Here is a 24,677-nt window from a genome sequence, read left to right as displayed (position 1 = left end):
TGCATTTTTACAGCGGCTGTTTGGCTGTTTGCTGGTTCGCTGGTACGCCGCTGGAACATGGTCGACTCCCCAAAGGTAGCGGTGCCCTCTCCGGCTCGTGGCCCTCAGACAAGACACAAAACATTACAACAGCGACGAATGTTGAACCCCTGGACTGCCATTCCAGGCAAAATTAAGACTGGTGCAAAGGTAAGCAAGCAAGTGGTTGACCTAAACGCACCTGTTGTTTCTCACAATATAACCGCTCAAGTACATCTTGCAGCAAACCATGACCTTGTCCTCGGTGATCCAATTCCCTCAACTACTGACACCCCACTGAGTAATACGCACAGTGATGCAATTCAAGAAAAGGTATTACGCCCAATACCGCTACTCTCTCTCGCAAATTTAAATCCAGCCCTGCCTGTGGAGGAAGGCCCGGAAGACGCTCTCCCCTCCATGCAAATTGTCTCTAGTGACATCCCCTTTTTCCCTTTCGACTTAACGGATGCAGAAATTATGTGTGCAGATACTTTAGACCAGGAACAACCATCTACTGCTCCTTTTCTTGCCCCTTCTCGAGCTGCGAAATCGAACGAAGTCATCCTTCCGACAAAACATGCAGAAAATATTGAAGCGTCATCTTCCATCAAGCTCTGTCCACAGAATTCTGCTTTTCACTTTGAAGGTCCACGTGCAAAAGACGACTCAACCCAAGAGTCGAGAATGCTCTCGCAAGCTTCCGCCTCTAATATTCACTGGATGCCACAGCCAGATCCACGTTGTGACACAATCATTCCAGTAAACTCTAACTGTGTAGACCCACTTACTGCCAGTTCTGGCTCTGCTCGCTCATCTCAACATGAGTGCCCGGAGAGGCCCAATGCTCCTCATATAAGCCATACTCCTAAAGTGCCACCAAAAACCTTCCCTACCGACAAGTCCGCTGCTTCTCTGCAAGCTCCCCTGATGAAGGGCACACCCAGTCTAACAGTGCGGATCCCAGCACTGAACCTGAGTGGTCAGCCTTTAGATCCTGATATTAGTGCACTCTCAGTTCCGGCACGGCTGTCGATGCAGTTTTCGCCTCAGAAGGGTCAGCAAAAGAAATCTCATATACCGCAACAAGCGGGCATCTGTTTAGATGGGAAATTGAGCAAAAAAAGAGTGAGTGCCAGCACGACTCCTGTGTCTTTACCTGCACTGCACACTCCAAGCAAGGACCTATCACATGACTCAAGCCTTGTCAATGAATCCTGCAAAACTCCAAGCTCCAAATCCAGTCTATCAGTTGCCGCTGCAATTCAAATCCACAACAACGTGCTTTCTGCTTCCTCGCAAGCATTGATTCCTTTTGTAAAACTGTATGAGTCTATTAATGAAACCCTTCGCGATCAAGGAGCGATGCTATTGAACTTATGACAAAACTTGAAAGAATTGACAACTTCATCACATTTTCAAAAGATCAAATGCAAGCTGAAGAAAGCTTAGGAGTTCGTTGGCAATCGCATATTAGCGAGGTCATCTCAACTAATCAAAAGAGGAATGAAACCCTGTTAACAGATCTCATGGATGTAACTGCAGATATAGCCAATAGACTATTACCACCTACCACAATCGGAAAAGCTAATGTGTGTAAGCACACTTGTTCATTGGCTAAGAATTCTCATTTGATGCATCCTTCTTTGGCTGTAGGCTCACAGAACTCTGACTCAAAAGATGCAGCAAATACTTCTATATCCAGTGCACGTACAGCAAATTCAAGCACAAATGACTTGGCAAAGGTAATCCCACAACCTTCATTTGATGCAAGTCAACCTTTACTAGAAAGTGAGTCATCTGTAGTTACCGACGCAGGCCCTCTAAAGGACATTGACTCTTCAAAACCTCCAGCGCTTCAATTAGCTCCTCTGAATAATCCATTTTCATCATTCGGCATTTTCTCAGGTCCGGCCAAAACAGGTGACCTGGGTGCGGTGCCAAAAAGGAATGTTGGTACGCAGAATGCAAAATCTACAGTCCCTTTGAGAAAGGGAAAAACCATGACATCATGTCCTAATCCAAAGCAAGCCATACACTCATCCACCAAAAGCTTCATCAGGAACTTATCCACTCCACCTAGATTAGGCCTATTTAAGCGTAACATGAAATCTTGTACTGAAAACGTACAGACACAACGCATTGGCCAACCTTCTTCCTTGAAACCTGGAGTAAAGCGGCGGCGTATAATCTCAGAAGACCGTTCTTCCGCCGCGTCAGTTAATTCTCCTTCGATTGACCTATGTGACTTGTCAATTTATTCGATCTCAGGTGATGACGAAAGGTCAAAATTGTGCGGCGAGGCAAGCCTGCCCTCGCCTCAGCCTCCACGCCATAAGTCTTTTCCGGCTAAGAGTGTTATATCCAATCGGCGAAATGTTGAGCTCTCTACAAGGCGGAGTGCGACGGAAGGAGGGCCTGCCGACTCTGCCCTAGCGAGTCTCAGTCTCAACCCAAAACTAACGCTAAATCAGCGCAAACTGCAGCTCACTTCTAATGTCAAGGATGCTGAGAAAAGTTCCCGGCAAACATCAAAAAGTAATCATAAATTGAGATTACAAAACATTCTGGGCGATGACAACGAGTTAAATTTGAACCGGACTAATGTGCTAAGGTTGTTCAAACACATTCCTCCTCTGCGGCTGATTGTCACTGAGGACATCCAAATAGTTGAATATGTAACAGAGCAATGCTCTGATTCCGTCCTGCTACACATCGCTTCATGGGGAGTTCGTAATACTCTATTGAAAGCTGCCGATGACCTCTTGATGTTTGGCTTCGAAATTTCAAGTGAACCTGAGACTGACTTCGTAAATAATTCCGATAAGAAGTCCGACAAGCAACTGCTCGCTAAACAAGTTGAAGACGTTGCAAATTTCCGAAAGCTTCTAACTACAGTAGGTACCCACGGCCACATAAAGCACCAAAAGAAGAACTATGTGAGCCGTTCGAGAGTACATGCTCAAGTTTAGCCATGATTGTCAACAGTGGAGGTTCCTCATTCATTTCTCTCTTGGAACACTCGAGGGTTCAACCACTTATTTAATGACTTTGAATTTCCACTCGAAAAGGTGTTTGCCATCTGTTTACAGGAGGCATGGTTGTCTGAGGCCCCCTTGAGAGATGGCTTTACTACCTTAATCAATCCAGCCATCAAAAATGCCCATGGGCGACCAAGCGCAGGACTTATAACTATGGTTCGCCTGTCACAAAACTGGTCCACACCAGAAGCATTTAATCCCAATCCTTTTGTTCAAGGTACACTCATGCACGCAATGTGCGACAATGCTGATTCAATAAGGACATCGCTTCTAATCATAAACTGCTACTGGAATGCGGCTAATATCAGTTCGAAGGTATTCATAGATGCTGTATGCTCTATAATGGATAACGCAATTTTAAAACACAGCAATTTAACAATTATTTGCTGTGGAGACTTAAACTGCACCTGGTTTAAATATGCTCCAAAGAATCATACTTCCCATCTGATTCCCAAAGATCAGATTGGAGTCAGAGCTCTACAATGGTCAAAGGCAATGAAAATACGTGATTGTATAATGGTTAATGGTGCGGTCAAAGGTGATAATCCAGCACAACCAACTTGGCATGGAGATCATCTACATAGTATCATCGATTATTTTTGGATTTCAAGAGTGTTTGAGCCAAAGATTAACTCACTGCACGTCCAACAAATGTCAAATAGCGACCATAGACTATTAAACCTTGAATGTCTTTTGTCAACTGCCATTTCCACAGATTTATACAACGTACCCGTCGAAACAAACAGGAGCGGAAATCGGCTGCGGATTAGTCTTAACCAGATTGGCTGCTTAACTGAGAAGCTCATGAGATTGCCTATTGGGATAGATTATACACCTCTTCTATCGATACATACAATCGACTCTAATGGTTCGAAAATACAACAAAAAAGTCATAAACATTTGTTCTGCAAGCTCTTGCATGAGGAAAAACAAGAGCTAAGAAGAGACTTGAGGTGTCTAAAAAAAAAAAAAAAGAAACATGTCAAAGCAAAAATTAACAATGGAAGTGAGAAACAGACGTACACTGTTTAGAAATTGGGTTACTTCCAACCGTATGATAATAGAGCAAGACCGCGCCGAATTAATGATGAAATATATGCTGACTAAAAACACACGCGACATATGGCAAATTTTAAATATAGGCCAGGCAAAACGCATGAATTCGACACAGAACATCATTGCAGCCGACGTCTGGTGCGAACATTTCTCTAAAGTTTTTAACAGCCAGATTTTTGAACCGGAACTACAGTCTAGGTCCAAAGGTGAGCCATGGAGCACAGAAATGTCGCTTGATGACATAACCTACGCTATTAAATTGCTAAAGAACTCACGTGCAGCCGGCCCAGATTTGATCAGTAACGTAATGCTAAAAAAAAACACGCAGCTATGGGCGCCTTTCATTGAATGTCTGTTCAAGAATATCACCATACATAAATCATTGCCTGAGTCTTGGTTAACTGCAATTGTTGTTCCCATCCACAAAAAGGGGCGTTGGGATTCTCCGGATAACTATCGCCCGATCGCCCTACTTGATTCGATAGGTAAAATCTTTGGATCAAATCTGAGATCAAAATTGGCAACCTGGGCTTGTGAGGTTGGTATTCTAGATGACCATCAAACTGGATTCTCAAAGGGCGTTGGCGTTGATGTAAACATCTCAATATTAAACATCCTGAAATTAGAAGCCTTAAAAGCAAATACCAAGTTACATCTGGCCTTCATTGACATGAAACAAGCCTTTGATGGTATAAATCGTAATCTGCTGTGGCTAAAATTATTAAGATGGAAATGTCCAGCAGGTATACTTAATCCTATCATGGCCCTACATTCAAATACTTCAATTCGAGTTCGTCTAAATAAGGCTGGGGAGCTATCCGATAAAATCATAACAACAAGAGGGGTAAAGCAAGGGTGCCCATTGGCAGCTGATCTGTTTAAATTATTTTTAGCAGATCTACAGCCCCACTTAGATCAAGCCCACTGCTTCCCTCCGAAATTACATAGGACTTCTGTACGATACATCGCCTATGCTGATGACCTGGTGCTGCTGGATCGAACTCAAGTTGGACTGCAGCGACTACTTCACTGTCTATACGATTACTTATCGTCTAATGAGCTTCAAATAAACACTGAAAAAACAAAAATCGTGACAATTGGCCATGTGAGAAGCAAGAAAGATAAAGCCTTTAAGTGGGTGGTCGGTGGCCAGCTCTTGTCATCAGTAAACTCAATACGGTACCTTGGAGTGCAGTTCAACAATTCGCTTTGCGAAAACTCATGGGTAGACGCCTTGAAAGTAAAATGTCTAGGACTGGCTCTTCAAGCGGCCAAAATAAACAAAAGCTTCGGCAAATTTTCGCTAACTCCGATCATAATGTTCTATCTACAAAAGGTGGTACCGATTCTGACCTTTGGTGCAGAAGCTAGCTGGCACATAAATGAATACACCTGGAACCAGCTTGAAGGTTGCTTCTGGAAACGTGCATTAAACCTTCCGAAGTTTGTCCCCGTTACCACTTTAAGACATGAACTGTCCTTGAATTCTCTTTATAGCCATATGATCTGGAAATCTATTGCTCTGATGCGAAAGATGACAGAAAACAACAAACCAGCGGCCTACTGTATCTTCTCAGGTGAGGACGACTCCACCAGGGCCTGCTTACTAGACCTATGGCGCTCAAGAGTCCAACATTGGGTTGATGCTGCGGAAATTGGCAATTACGATCTGTTCAAACGACCACAACATGCAAAACGAAAATTTGATATCTGGGCATGGACAATCAACCTAGAAGCACACGAGAAATTGGCCTCTTCAAAATGGCTGAGTCCGGATCATAAAAAATTAAACGTACAATCTTCCTATCTTTTGCGATGCTACTCGAGACATTATCGCGAGCAGTTTGTAAGATTTCGTTTAAATATTTTGAAAACAAAGGAAATTCTATGGCTAAGAAAGGATGCCTCGCTGAAGGACAATTTATGCCGTTTTTGTCGAGGGTCCACTGAAACCTTAAAACATCTAATTCTTGATTGTCTAGCCACCTGCGACTTACGTTCAAAGCATCTGAGCCAATTTGCGCCTCTAGATGGAGATATGGAGGCTTGGTGGCGACTAATTTCCAGTGGCAATAACGTTAAACACGTATGTGCCATCGTAAATTACTTAAATATATTGCTTCATTCTCCATGCTAACCATGCTTGCAAGTTGGGCGTGCCCGACGAGGGCTTGTGGCGTGACTTCGTCACTTTTTGACTCAAATCTGTTGAGAGCATTTGTGCTTAGGCTTATAATAGTTTAGAAACTGGTCTGTTGGCAGTTTGAGACTAAGCTTGTTAATGTTGCATTTGAATTATGCTCTTTATCCTTGTATTTTCCTTCTGTCGACCTCAGTCTACTCACGAATGAAGAATCGTGCTAGTTATAGTTCTAGAAAATTCAAATTAATCACCTCAAAGAAATCTCTGAACCTTTAAACCTTAAACTAATTGTGATGAATCTTTGGGATGTTGTTTTGTGTTGTCTGAATCTTCGAAGTGACCATTTGAAACAAAAGTTTTCTCTATATGTTAAAACTGTAGATTTCAAAAGAATAAAAAATAAAAAAAAAAAAAAAGATTTGATTTGTATGTTTGAAACTCAAAGGCCTTGAAATAAATCTATATGTATTGTTAATATATCTACACCTGACTGGGAGTGATTTGTAAGTGTCCTTTACTCTGTGTGCTCATTGAGGTCTTTCAGTCAACCTCACCCCTCCTGAGACCTAGTCTTGAACGCCACCAAGCTACCTTGATTGGTCTGGCTTGTCCAGAAGGTTAGCCTGTTCCAAGAAACTAGGCTGGCCTCCTGAACTTCTGCCCACCAGGTCAGAGTTCAGAAATCCATCTTAACACCCGACATGAAAACCAAAGTAATACATTAATTACTGAGATGAGGAAGAGGCAGGGAGCAGTAATGATTACTACTGAGAGAATCCCATACCAGATTCCTCAACAACACAAGGAATCCTCCATTAACTACTGAGACGAGGAAGAGACAAAGAACAGTAAAGATCACTAACGCCGGGAAACCTATGCTGCGGTCTACTCTTTGGAAACTCCGTAATCAGACTGGGAAGTTTAAAACACACACAGCTGACAGCAATGAGAGAGAACTGCAGACGCAGAGCTGCGTGGTTACCTGCACAAGCACCGGCCGGAACGTTGGGAGAGAGACGCTGCAGGAAATTCTACCAAAGCTAATCTGCCCAGCAGGAGAAGAAACCGGAGTGCAGAGGACGCGCTGCCCGAGAGGGAAAGGCAGCAGAAACTGAAGACCAGCACGGCAGAGGCGCAGAGGATGACAAGTTGCCTGCCAAGCCCACAACGCGAAGCGAACATAAACCGAGAAGTGCGAGAGACACTTGGAGCAACCGGTAAGCCCAGGGAAGCGGAAAGCGGTACCGGGTTGCCTGAAAGTGTGCGCTGCTTCAAAGTAGCTATCCGTAAGCAAAGTGAAGTATGTCAAGAAGCTAATAAACCTAAAAGCTATACCACGACTCAGCAAAGTGAAGTATGTGAAGAAGCTAAAAGACCCATAAGCTATTCTACGAATGGTTCATTGAACTCGCACCTTAAAGGGGCAGAGAGAGAAAACTGAGCGACAGTGAACGAACTTGAGGGGCAAAAGCCAAATTTGTGAAAGGGAGAACCATTCAAGAAAAGATACCCAGCGATGGGCTGCTATTGTTTCATAGGTAAAAGACAATTGTAAAGACATGATATGAAAGTCCTGGCAGGAGAGTGCACCTGGTGAAGAGAATTGTAATTCAGTTATGGTATAGACGTCCCGGGAGGAGAGTACACCAGGAGAAGAGAAATATTGTATAGAAGTCCTGGTGTAGGAAAATTCCAGGTGAAGTTAAAGTGTATAAAAAGACTGCAAAGAGGTCCTGGCAGAAGAAGAGACCAGGCCAAATCAAGTGTGTATTAAGCTGCAAGAGAATCTCAAGGAAGATAGATTCCCTTGAAATTGCAAAGTAAAAGAAGAGTAAAGAAGAGCCTGGCAGGGGAGTGTACAAGGTGACCTGTGAGTCTGTACCTGCATCGAAATTGTAAAGTGAAAAGGAGAATCCTTAGGAAGTCGCATGCCCTAGAATCTTGAACAATTTGAAACGCGATTCTTTGTTTTGAACTGATTTGCTAAAAGGAACCTGGGGAAGGGATCTATTTCCCTGAGAACTGTGTGTGCCCCAAGAGGGAGAAGCCATCCTCTTGGGCTACAAGAAACATACATATTGGTAACAATAACCTAGGGAAGGAAACCATTCCCTGGAACTGTGAACATTGTCCACTTGGAACTTTTCTGTTGGAGTTATATCTTTTTCCTTGAATTGGAACATTTGTTCACCTCGAGATTCAGAGAGAATACCCTTTACACCTTAGAGCTACATTTTAGAGTGTGACGGCAAGAATAGGATTTCAGACAAAGGACGTACTTTTACTTTGGACATCTTGACAACAGACAGAGCTATAGTTCTCCAAGAGACATTCCCCGGTCTAGTGTGGAGTTTGTTCTGTTTACCAAGCTTGAGCGTGTCTTTCCATGCTTGACAGTGTCATCAGTGATGAGTTGCCCGATTCCAAACCTTTGCTGGGCTAAGTGATTGCAGATCTATGCTCATCCTGGTGTCTTGTGATGAAAACGTTTTATGTACACTTAAACAAATAACACTATATAGTATTAAAAATCATGAAAATACGTAATCAGGATTAGGGAAGAAAGGTGCAATGAGACCCGAGTTGAAGATAGTAAGTGTCACAGATGCCCTTAACACACCAACTCTCCAAGACAGTTCAACTTTTATTATTACAGACAGTGCAAAGGGGATCACTAAGGGCCTTCTCTCTCTCTCTCTCGCTCTCTCTCTCTCTCTCTCTCTCACTCACTCTTTCTCTCTCTCTCTCTCTCTCTCTCTCTTTCTCTCTTTCTCTCAGGTAAAGCGGGGGGGTTCCCTCCCTAGCCCAGGCATCCCTGAACCCCAGGATGGTCACTAGAGATTGGTGACCCCCTACTGCCTCCAAATCTGCCTGACTGCTTGTGATGGCCTAAGAGCAAACACCCTTTCCATCTAACTCCCCATGGGAACAATCGAGGTGAAACCTAACTGAGGTCCCACAATATAATTTCTAAAGAAGAGATGCTTTCCAGACACTCAGGCCCCACTTGGTCTTATCCTTTCATGCCCTTGTTTTCCTGGCCCTGATGTTCTATCCTTTCTCCCTTACCTTCTACTTGCCTCCCCTTCTTTCTTCCACACTCCTTTGTTTCCCCCTCTCTCTGTCTCTCTCTCTCCCTTCTGTCCCACTAATGCTGTCTTGCTACTCCCATTCTCCTCCTCTTTCTACCACTACTCTCCACATTACTACTACTCTCCCCTCCCCACACTACTACGACTCTCCACTCCACTCACACATTTTCGCAAAGTAACTCTTTGTCACCTTCTCATTCACTCTCATTCACCCCATCTCTAATATTCTCACTTGCACGCTTTGCATGCACATTCACACCCAAGTGCCACTTTCTCTCATCAGCCAATGCCTCACCGTGCACAGTTCAGCAATCCTTCTCCACTCTCCTCTGCACTGTCCTTCCTCTGCTTTGTCTTTTGATCCTTCTCCTCCATTGACGTAATCCGAGAAAACCAGACCTTCCTGTTTCTTGTGTGCCTTTTTATTCTCCACCTTCCCCTCCATTGGGTCGCTCCCAGAGCTGGTTCCCTGGGCCAACTGCTGTCTTTCTTTCCCCCCACGGGTGACATAACAGTTAAGCATTGACATATAATGTGTGTTAAGCCCCACCCCCTTTTATGAACGCAGGTCTGCCTTATTCAGGAATGGTGGCCCACTCTTAACAGAGGCAATGTCCCAGTACGTAGTACAGTGAGCATTGTGATTGCCGCTTTGCTGTGTGGCCCTCTCCACAGCCCTGTTGCAGGTAAATTGAATGTCTGTGGCACATAGAGCACTGGTATCGCCGCTTCACTAGGATGACCGCTCTGCGGCCCTGTTGCAGGTAAATTGAATGTCTGTGGATCGTAGAGCACTGGTATCGCTGCTTCGCTAGGATGACCTCTCTCCGGCCCTGTTGCAGGTAAATTGGATGTCGTGGCATGTAGAGCACTGGTATCGCCACTTCCCTACGATGACCGCTCTGCGGCCCTGTTGCAGGTAAATCTAATGTCTGTGGCATGTAGAGCACTGGTGTTGCCGCTTCCCTAGGATGACCGCTCTGCGGCCCCGTTGCAGGTAAATTGAATGTCTGTGGCACGTAGAGCACTGGTATCGCTGCTTCGCTGGGATGACCGCTCTGCAGCCCTGTTGCAGGTAAATTGAATGTCTGTGGCATGTAGAGCACTGGTATCGCTGCTTCGCTAGGATGATCGCTCTGCGACCCCGTTGCAGGTAAATTAAATGCCTGTGGCGCACAGATGGCTGGGATCACCACTTCGGTGTCAGACAGCGCCACAGTCCTGTTTAATGTAAAATGCATGTCTGTGTCGCGTAGAGCGCTGGAATTATTACACTGATGTGTGGAATGCTCGGCCGGTTCATCATTTCCCGCTGTTTCTCTCCAGGTCGGGTTGCTCGTTCTTTCTTCCACGACTGTCTTCTGGGAAAGGTAGTCCTATGGGATAAAAAGGAACCCACAGGGCCTCATTACGAGTTTGGCGGTGTGACCAAATACAGTGGTAATGCAGTGGTAACAGAGTTCCCAATGCATTACCGCCACATTACCTCACCACTAAACTACAGTTTTGGAGGTAAGGCAGAGGAAAATCCTCCAGCAGAATTCTGGAGGTAATTCCTCTACCTTACTGCCCAAAAATGGCCAAATCGGTGGTATTACCACTAGCGATAATACTGCCGAAATCCCCATGGAGTCCTGACTCCAATTAATGGGGACTAACACTGCCTACCACAACTTGTAATCCGGCGGTAATTCCGCCATACCAAGTGGTGGTAACAGTAATGCCGTTTGGTGTTATCTTGGGGGATTTACCACCGAAATACCACCAAACTCGTAATGAGGTTGACTGTCCAGTATTGTGCAATACAGGTATGGGGCAAGAAAATGTGGTACTAATTTCAGACATGCTGGCTCATGTGGACAGGGTCTTGGACCCTCCCAACTCCCACACCCAGCCTCTAGGGCAGGATCGGCCCTGGTGAAATCCCTTGTAGGCCTCCCATCCCAGGCTGAGAGGGGTCCACATCCCTTCTTGACAGTGTCAGGTCCCCCCCTCTCCTCTGCACCTCACTACGCTTCTTGATTTTACATCAGAATACTTCAAGAGATTGATGTGCAGCAGTGTTTACTCCTTTTCCTACTTCATGGAAGAACACTTTCCTACATTTGTACGCACCTCAGAATCAGGCCCTCAAGGGCAGATTCTGAGCTCATGATAAAAAAAAGTGTGGAAATACAACATTCTCCCCTCCAGTTTCCAGGACCACCATTATGAAGTGGGTGGAATTATTGGAGGGGAGATGTCGTGCTTTCCAGCTGCAAAGGCAGCTAAAATCTCATTTTGTGGGAGAAACATGTGCTCCAGTGGCATTGTGAGCATTTCTTAAAAGACTGCCACTTTTCTAATTTAATAATATTTTCTTAAACTTTCATTAAACTAGAAAAGTGGTTCTGCAGTCTAAGAAATGCTATATTTATGAAGGGAAAAATGGTGCAGTACAGTATTCTAGCTCTTTTTTTATGTCTTAAACCAGTGCTGCTCGGAGGAGAATCCCCTCCATTTGGCTGCCCTGCATTCCTGATGGTTGGAAGGGCTGTTATCAAGCCGAAAATCAGGCACATGCAAAAGCCGAGGCTTTCATGTCCCTGCACCACATTCTTTGATTATCAGAATATGATGTTTGTAAGGAGAGTGTTCCTACTTCAAGGAAGAACACTTTCCTGCGTTTGCAAGCACCTCAGAATTGGCCCGTCAGGGCCTGATTCTGAGGACTTGGTAAATTCCACGTACAAATACGACATTCCCTCTCCAAATCCTTTCACCTCCATTCTGAGGTGCAGGGAGGAGTGGAGGAAAGATGTTGTGTTAGCAGCCAAGAAAAATAATGTAAAAAGTGCACAGATGAAGCTCTACAGGCTTAACGTGTGCAGAGCACCTCTGGCCCAAATGCAAAATTCAAAGACACAAGTAAGATGAGTACACAGGGGGTGTTGGAATCGAGGTTGGAGAGCAGGTCTTCATGGATGTTCAGGAGAGCAGCTTCCGTGCTTCTGGCAGCTCTGAAGCCAGACTGATGGTCATGGAGACAACCAGCAGATTCAGTGTGAAGATTAAGATGGTGGATGGCCAGCATTTCCAGGAGTTTGCCCAGGAAAGGAGTGATGGAGATTGGATGATAGTTAGCTGGGCAGGAAGGGTCGGCAGAGGGTTTTTCAAGAACAGGGTGCAAAAGGGAGTGCTTCAGGGGGGAGCGGAAGACTCCAGTGGCGAAGGGGTGGTTGCAGAAATTAGCCACAGAAGGAGCCAGGGTGTCAATGTGGTCCTTGATGGTTTTAGAGGAACAGGGGTGAAACTGTTTTGACGAGACTGTCATAGATCGGACTTTTCTAGAAACCTCGTCTGAGGAGAACAGGGGAAAGGCAGAGGAGGGAGGAGAGGTGGCCGCGGAAGGGCCAGAGGAAGAGCAGGGAGTAGAAGGAAGAGGGAGAGGACAGGATGTCCTGAGTTTTAGAGATGAAATGAGAAGCCAGGAGAGGTAGAGACTGCAGCAGGATTGGCTAGCTCCTTGCAGATTTTAAAGAGTTTGGCTGAGTTGTTAGATGCCACAGAGATGAAGGCTTGGATGTGGTCTCTCTTCTTGGTACGGCCAGAGAGCCGGTATTGCCTTTGGAGCAGGCGGCAGCAGTTTGTCAGAGGATGTACCGGAAGCACGCCATTTCCTCTCAGCCACCCTGCACTTGCGTTTAAGGGTGACGAGGTCTGAGTCGTACCAAGAGTTGCACTTGGCTTTGAGCTTCAAAAGGATCCTCATGACAGGGGCAAGAACATCGAGAGTATCAGATATAGCAGAGTGGAGCATGGAAAGGGCTGTGTCAGGGTGTGAGTCAGCCAAGTGAGGATGGGGGGAGAAAGTGGCGGCGAGAGTCTCAACTGACACACGCTTCATGGGTTAGATAACCGAGAAGGTAGGTGGCAGTGCTGGAGTTGGCTTGGCCTGAGGGGTAGAGAGGGTGAGATGGGAGGAAAGGAGAAAGTGATCACTCCAGGAAAGAGGAATGGTGAGAGGGATAGAAAGGGGAAGGTCTGAAGAGATCAGAACATCCAGATTGTGCCCAGCAGGATGCGTCGGGCCAGAGGGGAGAATAGAGAGAGAGTCGCAGAGGTCAAGAAAGAGTCCAGTGGAAGGACAGGAAGCCTCCAGGTGGATGTTGAAGTCTCCAAGAAGGAGGAGTTGAGTGGTTGAGAACAGGAGGGAAGAGGAGAGGTCAGCCCACTCATAGAGGAAGGCGGAGATCTGACCAGGTGGCCGGTAGATTGTAGCCACAGTATGGGAATGGCCAGGAAAGAGAGAGAGCCTGCAGACGAGGCATTCGAAAGAGGAGTAGGCCTGCGTAGGAATGACAGAGGCAGGAATCCACTCAGAGAAGATCAGGGCTACACCCCCTCCAGAACGGTTGGATCTGGGTGCGGAGAGGATCTTGTAGCCATCAGGGAGGAGGGTGTCAAAGCTTGTAACAGAGCTGGCCGTGAACCATGTCTTGGTGAGACCGAGGACATCGAGGTCAAGTTCCTCCATGAGGCAGCAGATGTCAGAGGAGTGTTTGACAGCAGAGCGAGAGTTGAGAGTGGCAATATGGAGAAGGTTACCGTCCTTGAAAGACTTACAGGGAGGGGTACAGATCAAAGGTACGCCCTGCGGATGTGTAGAAGAAGCCCGAGGAGGGGCAGAAGAGGAAGGAGGAGAGGGCAAGTTAGCCAAGGAGGAGGCAGCAGCGGGAGGCGAGGGAGCCGTGGAGGGGAGAGAGGGGAGAGCAGGAGAAGAAAGGAAATTGGGAATCAGCAAAATCTGTGGCAGACCCACAATTTGTAGTCACACGTCATTTGAACAATAAAGTGGCACAAAATAAAGAAGCTAAACATTAGGCAAATGTGTTTAAATGTGGTATGCAGTGTTAAGTGCATCCCTCTAGACAGTGCTCTGAAGCAGCTCTAATACCAATGTGGAAAAATTTGCTTGAAAATATTGGTTGAAACTTCATTTCAAAAGCTTTCCGGAGGGCACATTTTCCCCCGTACAGGTGTTGTTCTTGCCTACTTGCTGTAATGGGGGTTGGGGGCTCTTTTAAAACATTTTCCAGGGCTACTTTTCGTTCCCAGTCCTTGCTCGACTGTGGACACGCCCTGCCAGCTTGATAGGCATTTCCTACAGCCAGTAAAGACCTCACGCTCCTCCAGGGTGTATAAGGAAGGAGAAGAGTCTGACACGCCCACTTCATGGTCTCTGCTGAGAAACGAAACTTTAATTTCTTGCTCTTCACAGCTCGGGAGGAATATGGCCGCAGCCGCCCAGCTCCAGGGCCTGAAGGAGGAGGCCACCTGCTCCATATGCCTGGAATACTTCACTGACCCGGTGTCTGCGGAGTGTGGACATGCCTTCTGCCGGTCCTGCATCACCAAGTACTGGGAGGGACTGGAGACCAACTTCCAATGCCCTCAGTGCAGGAAAGCTTCCCAGAGCAAAACCTTCCGACCCTACAGGCAGCTGGGGAACATGGTGGAAATGTTAAAACAGCTTCACCTTCCTAATGCGACCCCTCAGGAGGAGAATCTGTGCGCAGAACATGAAGAGAAACTGAAACTGTTCTGCGAGGATGACCAGAGACCCATCTGCCTTGTCTGCCGGGAATCCAAGGGTCACCGAGCTCACACAGTGCTCCCCATTCCAGAGGCTGCCCAGGAGTACAAGGTATGTGTGCTAATAGGGACATGGGCGTGTTCTCACACAGTGCTCCCCATTCCAGAGGCTGCCCAGGAGTACAAGGTATGTGTGCTAATAGGGACATGGGCGTGTTCTCACACAGTGCTCCCCATTCCAGAGGCTGCCCAGGAGTACAAGGTATGTGTGCTAATAGGGACATGGGAGTGTTCTCACACAGTGCTCCCCATTCCAGAAGCAGCCCAAGAGTACAAGGTATGTGTGCTATGGGGAAATTGCCGTGTTCTCCTCACACACTGCTCCCCATTCCAGAGGCTGCCCAGGAGTGGAAGGTGTGTGTGCTGTACTGTACTGTGCACCAGGGACATGGGTGAATTCGCCATACAGTGCTCCCCATTCCAGAGGCTCGCCAGAAATAAAAGGTGGGTTCTCTACATAGAGTGCCCCCTATTTCTGAGCTGCCCAGGAGTACAAGGGTGTGTGCTGTAGGTCTGGGATATGGGTGGGTTCTCAGACAGTGCTACTCATTTCTGAGGCTGCCAGGAGTATGTAGAATGCACACTATAGCTCTGGGCGTAAGCAGGGCGTACACAATGGTTTCCATTCCAGACGCGAGTGTCCAGGATTACACAGTATGTGTGCTGTATGTTGGTCGAGGAGAATAGTGGGGCTCAGCATCCTAGAGTAAGATGGGCATCTTGTGGATATGATGGCGCTCATTGTAACCACAGTGAACCCCTTAAGGAGGAGGTCCAACGCGTGCAGCTGCACAGTGAAGAGAATCACACACCTATTTGCGTGGCAAGTCTCCATGGAGCATAGAGCCCACACATTGTGTCCACACCCTCCCTGCACCCTCATACGTATGTAAAAGGGCCAGGAATCACAGAGTCTGTCCAAAAAACCACAGTGTGCATTAGACGGGTCTGGGCTCTTAGGATGCACCCTGTATATCCAATATAGGAGACTGCCTAAGGGCACACTCTGTATATTATGTGAAGGGCCTGGGGTCATAAAGTTCACACCTTGTGTCATCTACAGTAAGATACTCAAGAGCACACAATGTGCACATTGCAAGCTTGGGACCAAAGGATTGTCACATAATAAGGCTGACTAAATACATGTTCCACGATGCTTCCCAAGAGTACACATGATGTATGTTACATGGCTTGGGACCCTAGATCTCATACTGCGTGGAAACTGACACATACTACAGGGGTTTATGTGGCATGTCCTGGGATCCTAACTCTCGGGCTAAGTGGAGGATGCCCAAGATTACATGGTGCATGTTTGTGTAGCATGTCTTGGGACCCTTAATCCCATACTGAGCAGAGAGTGCCACGGAATACAAGGGTGTGTGTGGCATATCTTGGGATCCCAAAGCTCATGCTGGGTGGAGGCTGCCCAAGATCACATGGGCCATGTGTAGCATGTCTCGGAACCCTAATTTCATACTGAGTGCAAGCCGCCACAGAGTACAGGGGGTACATGTGGCATGTCTTGGGATTGTAAAACCCATGCTGAGGGGACACTGCCACAGAGTACAGGGGGTGTATGTGGCATGTCGTGTGATTCTAAATCACATGCTGTGGGGAGACTACCACTGATTGTGTGTGGCTTGTCTGAGTTGACAAGTATAAAGCTATGGGTCTCATTGATCATTGACTTTAATGGCCTGGATCCCAGACACTGTGTGAAGTAATGGGGAAATGGTGCATCAGGTATTATTTTGCCCCTTGGGTGTGCCGTGGTGCATAACAGGAGAGCCTTCATTACCTGCTCTCTCTGGGAGGAGGCAGTCCCTGAGGTACAGGGGCCCTGAGGTCTGTGCTGGTGTTCAGTGTACTGATAGTGCCTCGGGGGAGTGTTCATGTACAGGGACCCCCACCCTAATTTATTTATTTATATTTATATAGCGCGCAAGTAACCCATGGGCATTGAGGCGCTGTTACTTGCAAGAGCTTAGTTACAGGCAAAGAGGCATTCAGTGGTACATTATGCATTCAACAGGCATAGAGCTGATATTTTGGTTGGTACAGTAAGTCATTAAAATACAGTTTATGCACTGGGAACATGAGATGTATTCAACTGGTGCGAGGCATCTTATGTGAATAAGATGGTTTTCATGGTTTTGCGGAAGGTGCTGAGGGAGGCCTCACCTCGGATTGTGGGAGGTAGGGCGTTCCAGTGAGTGGGTGCGAGATATGGGAAGCTGGATCCGCTAGCTCTGGCTTTTTTTACTAATGGCACAGAGAGCATGTTAGTATATGGTGATCTGGTTGGCCTCGTAGAAGAGACGGGGTGGATCCTTTGGGAGAGGTAGTCGGGGGCAGTAAGGTGAAAGCACTTGTGAGTCAGTGTCAGCGTCTTGAAGATGATCCCTTCTTTTATTGGGAGCCAGTGTGCTCGTTTTCTGGCTTCCGAGATGTGTTCTCTTTTGGCAATGCCTTGGGCTGCCCGGAGAGCACTATTCTGTATGATTTGTAACCTCTCTAGGTTTTTGTTGGAGGTGCCTAGGAAGAGTACATTACAATAGTCAAGCCTAGATCCAGTGGTGGCTCTGGCTATGTTGGTGCAGTTCTCTTTGGAGAGAAAGGGCCTGACTGCGTTGATTAGTTTGGCATGATATGCAGCTGCGGAGGCTATAGCGTTGACTTGTTTATCCATGGATAGGTTGGAATCCAAGTAGACTCCAAGGGTTTTGACTGATTCTGAGACAGGTATTTTGATGGAGTTTATGGTGAAATGTCTGAATTGGGAGTCTAGATTTTTCAGCGTCTCGGGTGAGCCTACCAGGAGGAGTTCAGTCTTGTCTGAGTTGAGGCATAGTCCATTGTCTGCCATCCAGGCTTGGATGGTGTTGTAGAGGTTGTTGAGGGTCATGGAGTCAGTGTCATAGTTGCCAGTGAGGGTGAGGAGGATCTGTGTGTCGTCGGCGTAGTTGGTGTATGAGATGCCCATGGCGTCGAGGATGAGAAAAAGGGGTCGTGTGAAGATGTTGTAGAGGGTGGGTGAGAGGCAAGAGCCTTGGGGCACACCGCAGTGTATGATAGTCGGTAAGGCAGATGCTAGGTCCGAGAATACTTGCATGGTTCTGTCTTGTAGGAAGGAAGTGATCCATGCTGTGGCTTCAGGGGAAAATTTGGCAGTAGAGGAGAGGTGGTGGCATAGGACGTCATGATCCACGAGGTCGAAAGCCGCGGATAGGTCAAGAAGTAGGAGAAGTGCTGGTTTGCCCATGTCTCTGGCATCGTCCATTTGGTTTTTCAGGTCAAGTAGGGCGGTTTCAGTCCCGTGTCTGTGGTGGAAGCCTGATTGGCGGAGTCCTAGGAGTTTGTTCTCTTCAATGAAGTGTTGAACCTGCAGCTAGGCTGCTTTGTCCAGTATTTTGAGGAGGAAGGGGACAGTGGTGATGGGTCTATAGTTGTTGGGGGAGGTGGGGTCGAGGGTTGGTTTTTTTAGGAGAGGGCGGAACCAGGCTTCCTTGAGGGAGGCAGGGACTTTCCCTGTAGCAAAGGAGGCGTTTACAAAGGCTGTAAGGTAGGAAGCTAACGCTTCAGCGCGGTCTTTGATAATGGGGGCTGGGCATGCATCATCTTTGGAATTGGAGGGGTTGATGTTCCTCATTATGTGGGTGATGTCTTTTTCTAGAATGTGTTTGAATGAAAAAGGTTGGGGGGGTCCTGGGCTGGTGGTGGGACAGGGGTGTGTGTGTTGGGTAGGGCTTGCTTAGTGGCTAGTATTTTGTTTTGGAGCAGGCTCAATTTATTTTTCATGGCTGCTTGTATATCATCACACCAGGCCATGTCTTTGGTGAAGTTCTGGGGGGCAGGCGTGGGTGTCTCTAGCTCCCTGAAAATGGCAAAGATTTCTTTAGTGCTAGATTGGGCTTCAGAGATTCTGGATTCAAAGGATTTGGCCTTAGCTAGGGTGATTGCTTTTTAATATCTAGTGGAGCAAGATTTAAAAGTCATCTTGTCTTTGTCAGAATGAGACATTTGCCACTGAGTGAGAGCAGCCTTTTTTTCAATGCGGAGTGCGAGGAGGTCCCGGGTGAACCAGGAGTTGGAATGGTTGGTGGGTCTGGATTTACAGGGTTTAAGGGGGGCAATGGAGTTAATGGCTGCTTTGATGGCAACTTTGTAGGCTGTTGCGAGTGTTTCTGGGTCTGTGGAGAAAGGGGGTCTGAAGGCTGGGCATTGGAGGAAAGGCAGTAGCCTTTCCTTAGTGAGTTGGCGGGAGCTTCTGGCGAGGCAGGGTGGCAGTGGTTGGGGTGAGGGGTGGTGGAGCAGGTGGTGAGGATGCTGAAGGTGATGATGTGGTGGTCTGACCATGGGGTGGGAGAGTTTCCAGTGAAGATGAGTGGGCAGTTATGTTGCGCAATCCAGTCAAGGGTTCTGCCCTGGGTGTGGGTTGGGCTAAAGATGGTGTTATTGTAGCCCAGAGCCTTGAGGGCTGAGGCAAGAGATTTGGCTGCTCGGTCCTTCCTGTCCAGGAGACCTAGGTCAACATCCCCCAGGAGAATGGCTTTTGATTGTTTTTTGAGGTTGTCAGAGAGGAGGTGGATGAGAGAGGCTTGGAAGTCACCTGTTATGCCTGGGGGGGCGGTAGACAATGTGGACAGCAAGAGTACATTGGGGAGATAGGTTAATTTTGACTTGGAGGTAGTCACTGTTGTGCAGGGATTTCTCTACCTTCCTGATAGAAAGACAGTCTTTGGCAATAATTGCTACACCTCCACCTTTGGATAGACGATCTTGTCTAGTGATGGAATATCCAGGTGGTAGTGCGAGGGCGAGTGCCGGGCCGGATGCCTCGTGTAGCCATGTTTCTGAGATCATGAGCAGATCGAGGTCATGGGTGGTTAGGAGGTCGTGGATGTCTAAAGCGTGGGCATTGACGGATCTAGCGTTAATCATGGCCCATTTAAGATGGGGTTCGGTAGTGGCTGGGGGGTGGGTGGACATAGGTGGTAACACAGGTGGTAACACATTTGGCACAGTAGCATACAAAATGGTGGTAGAAGAATTGCAAACCACAGATTTTACACTGGGGGGCTCATTTTCAGTGGTGTAATGTATGCCTGAGGCTTAGTGTGCCCCACCTGCTCTAGCACACATGACCTGACCCATGGCAGTGAGGTGGGCAGGACACTTGAAAGTGATGAGTGGGCACTGGTGCCCAGCAGTCTCGACTCTGCCACATTTACTATAACAGGGGACAGGTGGCACCTGCGAGAGAAGGTGACTGGTGCTTTAAACCAGGCAGCATCGGGGACTGACTCAAAGGACCTAATTGCGAGTTTGGCGGTATTATACCGTGACACTGGAGCAGTAATGCACTGCACGGCTGCAGCTATCCCCATGATGGAATCCCACAGGACAGGCAGTAATCCTGCATGAGTAAACCGAAGGGAAGGCCCTATGTATTGGGAAGGTCAGGTTAAGGGCATCAAAAATGCTGTTATACAGACAAGGAGCTGACCTCATCCCGGTATAAATATTCTTCTTATTATAACACACACTATTTCTTCCCGTGTGGTACTCTGCGAGCAGAAGGCTTAAGACTAATTCACCTATAAACCAATGAATGTTGAACACAAATGCTCTGGATATCTGATTAATTTGATATCCCAGGCTACCCCGAAGTATCAAGTGTTGCTGCCTTGGAGCGAAAGACAATACATAAAGGAAAATACTGTAATAGCTCAGTGGCTATTTATTAGTTTTACAGTTGTTGTCTAACAAATGAACATGATCTCCCAAAGGAGCATTTACAAAGATGATACTTTCAAAAAGAAGCAGTGGTCATTACAATGCACAATAAATAGCATCAGATAGTATAGAACATATACTCTGGTGTTGGCAAGAAATAAACATTTTCAAACACAAACCATCCACAAGGTGGATAGCTGAACGAACAGTCTATCTAATGAAAAATAAAGCAACACAAAAGAAAGGAAAAACAAAGCAAAAACCCCAACACGTCCTGGTTGTGTATGATAGGGCAAAGCAACCAAATGCGACCCCCACCAGAGTCTGGTGTGTTTGTGGCCACGGCCAAAGAACCAAATGTCAAGTCCTAAGGTGTAGGGGTTTTTGCTTTGTTTTGTTTTGCTTTATTGCATCTCACAATTACAGGCCATCTAAGTGTAAATCACTGTGAAATGCGTTCTTACCAAGGAGGTGGTGCTGGGAGCCTAGCGTACATTAGTGTCAGTAGCAGATGCAACGCCTGGCCTATAACTAGGGTGTGGGCCAATAATGCATGTTAATGCCCTCCCCCTGGATTGCATTGCAATAGCAGTTACTAGAGCAAACCATGGTTGATATTGAGGTTTCTGCGTAACCTTTACTCTCTGATCAGTGCACTGCATGTAACTTGGCATGTGCCCAGCATGTGACCTCACACATGACCTCACGTGTGCCGTGTGTCCCAAGTCTCGCTGCGGATGCCCCTGCTGAGGGTGCAGGTTTCTGGACCATAAGCCTCCCACCGTAGGAGAGTCTGCTGAGGAGAACTAGGTGTGTTTGTGCCAGGGCAAGGATCTCAAATCAGGTTACATATGTGTCGGGGGTAGTGTCGGGGGTAGTGTCAACCGTCAAGACCGATATGAACAGAGTGTCTTCCAAGGTGGATGAACTATGGATTGTAAACCAGTCTATGGGAGTAGCTGGGAGTCTGAGAGAGCATTCTTTATAAACTCTCCATTAGCCTATGGGAGCAGCTGGGAGTCTGAGGGAGCATTCTTTATAGAGTGTACATTAGCCTATGGGAGCAGCTGGGAGTCTGAGGGAGCATACATTTATAGACTGTCCATTAGCCTATGGGAGCAGGTGGGAGTCTGAGGGAGCACACATTCTATACTGTCCATTGGCCTATGGGAGCAGCTGGGAGTCTGAGGGAGCATTCTTTATAGACTGTCCATTAGCCTATGGGAGCAGCTGGGAGTCTGAGGGAGCATTCTTTATAGAGTGTACATTAGCCTATGGGAGCAGCTGGGAGTCTGAGGGAGCATACATTATAGACTGTCCATTAGCCTATGGGAGCATATGGGAGTCTGAGGGAGCACACATTCTATACTGTCCATTGGCCTATGGGAGTAGCTGGGAGTTTGAGGGAGCATTCTTTATAGACTGTCCATTAGCCTATGGGAGCAGCTGGGAGTCTGAGGGAGCATTCTTTATAGAGTGTACATTAGCCTATGGGAGCATCTGGGAGTCTGAGGGAGCATACAATATAGACTGTCCATTAGCCTATGGGAGCAGCTGGGAGTCTGAGGGAGCATTCTTTATAGACTGTCCATTAGCCTATGGGAGCAGCTGGGAGTCTGAGAGAGCATTCTTTATAGAGTGTACATTAGCCTATGGGTGCAACTGGGAGTCTGAGGGAGCATTCTTTATAGACTGTCCATTAGCCTATGGGAGCAGCTGGGAGTCTGAGAGAGCATTCTTTATAGAGTGTACATTAGCCTATGGGTGCAACTGGGAGTCTGAGGGAGCATTCTTTATAGACTGTCCATTAGCCTATGGGAGCAGCTGGGAGTCTGAGGGAGCATTCTTTATAGACTGTCCATTAGCCTATGGGAGCAGCTGGGAGTCTGAGAGAGCATTCTTTATAGAGTGTACATTAGCCTATGGGAGCAGCTGGGAGTCTGAGGGAGCATTCTTTATAGACTGTCCATTAGCCTATGGGAGCAGCTGGGAGTCTGAGGCAGCATTCTTTATAGAGTGTACATTAGCCTATGGGAGCAGCTGGGAATCTGAGGGAGCATTCTTTATAGAGTGTACATTAGCCTATGGGAGCAGCTGGGAGTCTGAGGCAGCATTCTTTATAGAGTGTACATTAGCCTATGGGAGCAGCTGGGAGTCTGAGGCAGCATTCTTTATAGAGTGTACATTAGCCTATGGGAGCAGCTGGGAATCTGAGGGAGCATTCTTTATAGAGTGTACATTAGCCTATGGGAGCAGCTGGGAGTCTGAGGGAGCATTCTTTATAGACTGTCCATTAGCCTATGGGAGCAGCTGGGAGTCTGAGAGAGCATTCTTTATAGAGTGTACATTAGCCTATGGGTGCAACTGGGAGTCTGAGGGAGCATTCTTTATAGACTGTCCATTAGCCTATGGGAGCAGCTGGGAGTCTGAGGGAGCATTCTTTATAGAGTGTCCATTAGCCTATGGGTGCAACTGGGAGTCTGAGGGAGCATTCTTTATAGACTGTCCATTAGCCTATGGGAGCAGCTGGGAGTCTGAGGGAGCATTCTTTATAGACTGTCCATTAGCCTATGGGAGCAGCTGGGAGTCTGAGAGAGCATTCTTTATAGAGTGTACATTAGCCTATGGGAGCAGCTGGGAGTCTGAGGGAGCATTCTTTATAGACTGTCCATTAGCCTATGGGAGCAGCTGGGAGTCTGAGGCAGCATTCTTTATAGAGTGTACATTAGCCTATGGGTGCAACTGGGAGTCTGAGGGAGCATTCTTTATAGACTGTCCATTAGCCTATGGGAGCAGCTGGGAGTCTGAGAGAGCATTCTTTATAGAGTGTACATTAGCCTATGGGTGCAACTGGGAGTCTGAGGGAGCATTCTTTATAGACTGTCCATTAGCCTATGGGAGCAGCTGGGAGTCTGAGGGAGCATTCTTTATAGACTGTCCATTAGCCTATGGGAGCAGCTGGGAGTCTGAGAGAGCATTCTTTATAGAGTGTACATTAGCCTATGGGAGCAGCTGGGAGTCTGAGGGAGCATTCTTTATAGACTGTCCATTAGCCTATGGGAGCAGCTGGGAGTCTGAGGCAGCATTCTTTATAGAGTGTACATTAGCCTATGGGAGCAGCTGGGAATCTGAGGGAGCATTCTTTATAGAGTGTACATTAGCCTATGGGAGCAGCTGGGAGTCTGAGGCAGCATTCTTTATAGAGTGTACATTAGCCTATGGGAGCAGCTGGGAGTCTGAGGCAGCATTCTTTATAGAGTGTACATTAGCCTATGGGAGCAGCTGGGAATCTGAGGGAGCATTCTTTATAGAGTGTACATTAGCCTATGGGAGCAGCTGGGAGTCTGAGGGAGCATTCTTTATAGACTGTCCATTAGCCTATGGGAGCAGCTGGGAGTCTGAGAGAGCATTCTTTATAGAGTGTACATTAGCCTATGGGTGCAACTGGGAGTCTGAGGGAGCATTCTTTATAGACTGTCCATTAGCCTATGGGAGCAGCTGGGAGTCTGAGGGAGCATTCTTTATAGAGTGTCCATTAGCCTATGGGTGCAACTGGGAGTCTGAGGGAGCATTCTTTATAGACTGTCCATTAGCCTATGGGAGCAGCTGGGAGTCTGAGGGAGCATTCTTTATAGACTGTCCATTAGCCTATGGGAGCAGCTGGGAGTCTGAGAGAGCATTCTTTATAGAGTGTACATTAGCCTATGGGAGCAGCTGGGAGTCTGAGGGAGCATTCTTTATAGACTGTCCATTAGCCTATGGGAGCAGCTGGGAGTCTGAGGCAGCATTCTTTATAGAGTGTACATTAGCCTATGGGAGCAGCTGGGAGTCTGAGGGAGCATTCTTTATAGACTGTCCATTAGCCTATGGGAGCAGCTGGGAGTCTGAGGCAGCATTCTTTATAGAGTGTACATTAGCCTATGGGAGCAGCTGGGAATCTGAGGGAGCATTCTTTAT

The 24,677-nt window shown here is 47.1% G+C and overlaps 1 protein-coding gene across 5 annotated transcripts in view; it reads left to right on the top strand.

The window, feature by feature from the left end:
- The window catches only part of LOC138521792 (E3 ubiquitin-protein ligase TRIM39-like), a 128,723-nt gene that overhangs the window by 4,436 nt on the left and 99,610 nt on the right, over positions 1 to 24,677 (top strand). For 2 of the 5 annotated variants that reach the window (XM_069634881.1, XM_069634880.1), the window contains exon 1: positions 14,565 to 15,036. The exons of 1 other annotated variant lie outside the window; for it this stretch is intronic. In XM_069634881.1, coding sequence (XP_069490982.1) covers positions 14,623 to 15,036 — 414 coding nt within the window. In that variant the 5' untranslated portion in view covers positions 14,565 to 14,622. Of the gene's footprint in view, positions 1 to 14,558; positions 15,037 to 24,677 lie in introns of those variants that run through there. 2 more of the 5 variants (XM_069634884.1, XM_069634882.1) reach the window with 2 other exon arrangements.

Source organism: Ambystoma mexicanum, chromosome 13 (genome assembly GCF_040938575.1).
Source record: "Ambystoma mexicanum isolate Mex_15411 chromosome 13, UKY_AmexF1_1, whole genome shotgun sequence".
Taxonomy (NCBI): domain Eukaryota; kingdom Metazoa; phylum Chordata; class Amphibia; order Caudata; family Ambystomatidae; genus Ambystoma; species Ambystoma mexicanum.
Note: the sequence above shows the minus strand (reverse complement) of the source record. Positions and strands in the feature narration are given on the sequence as shown.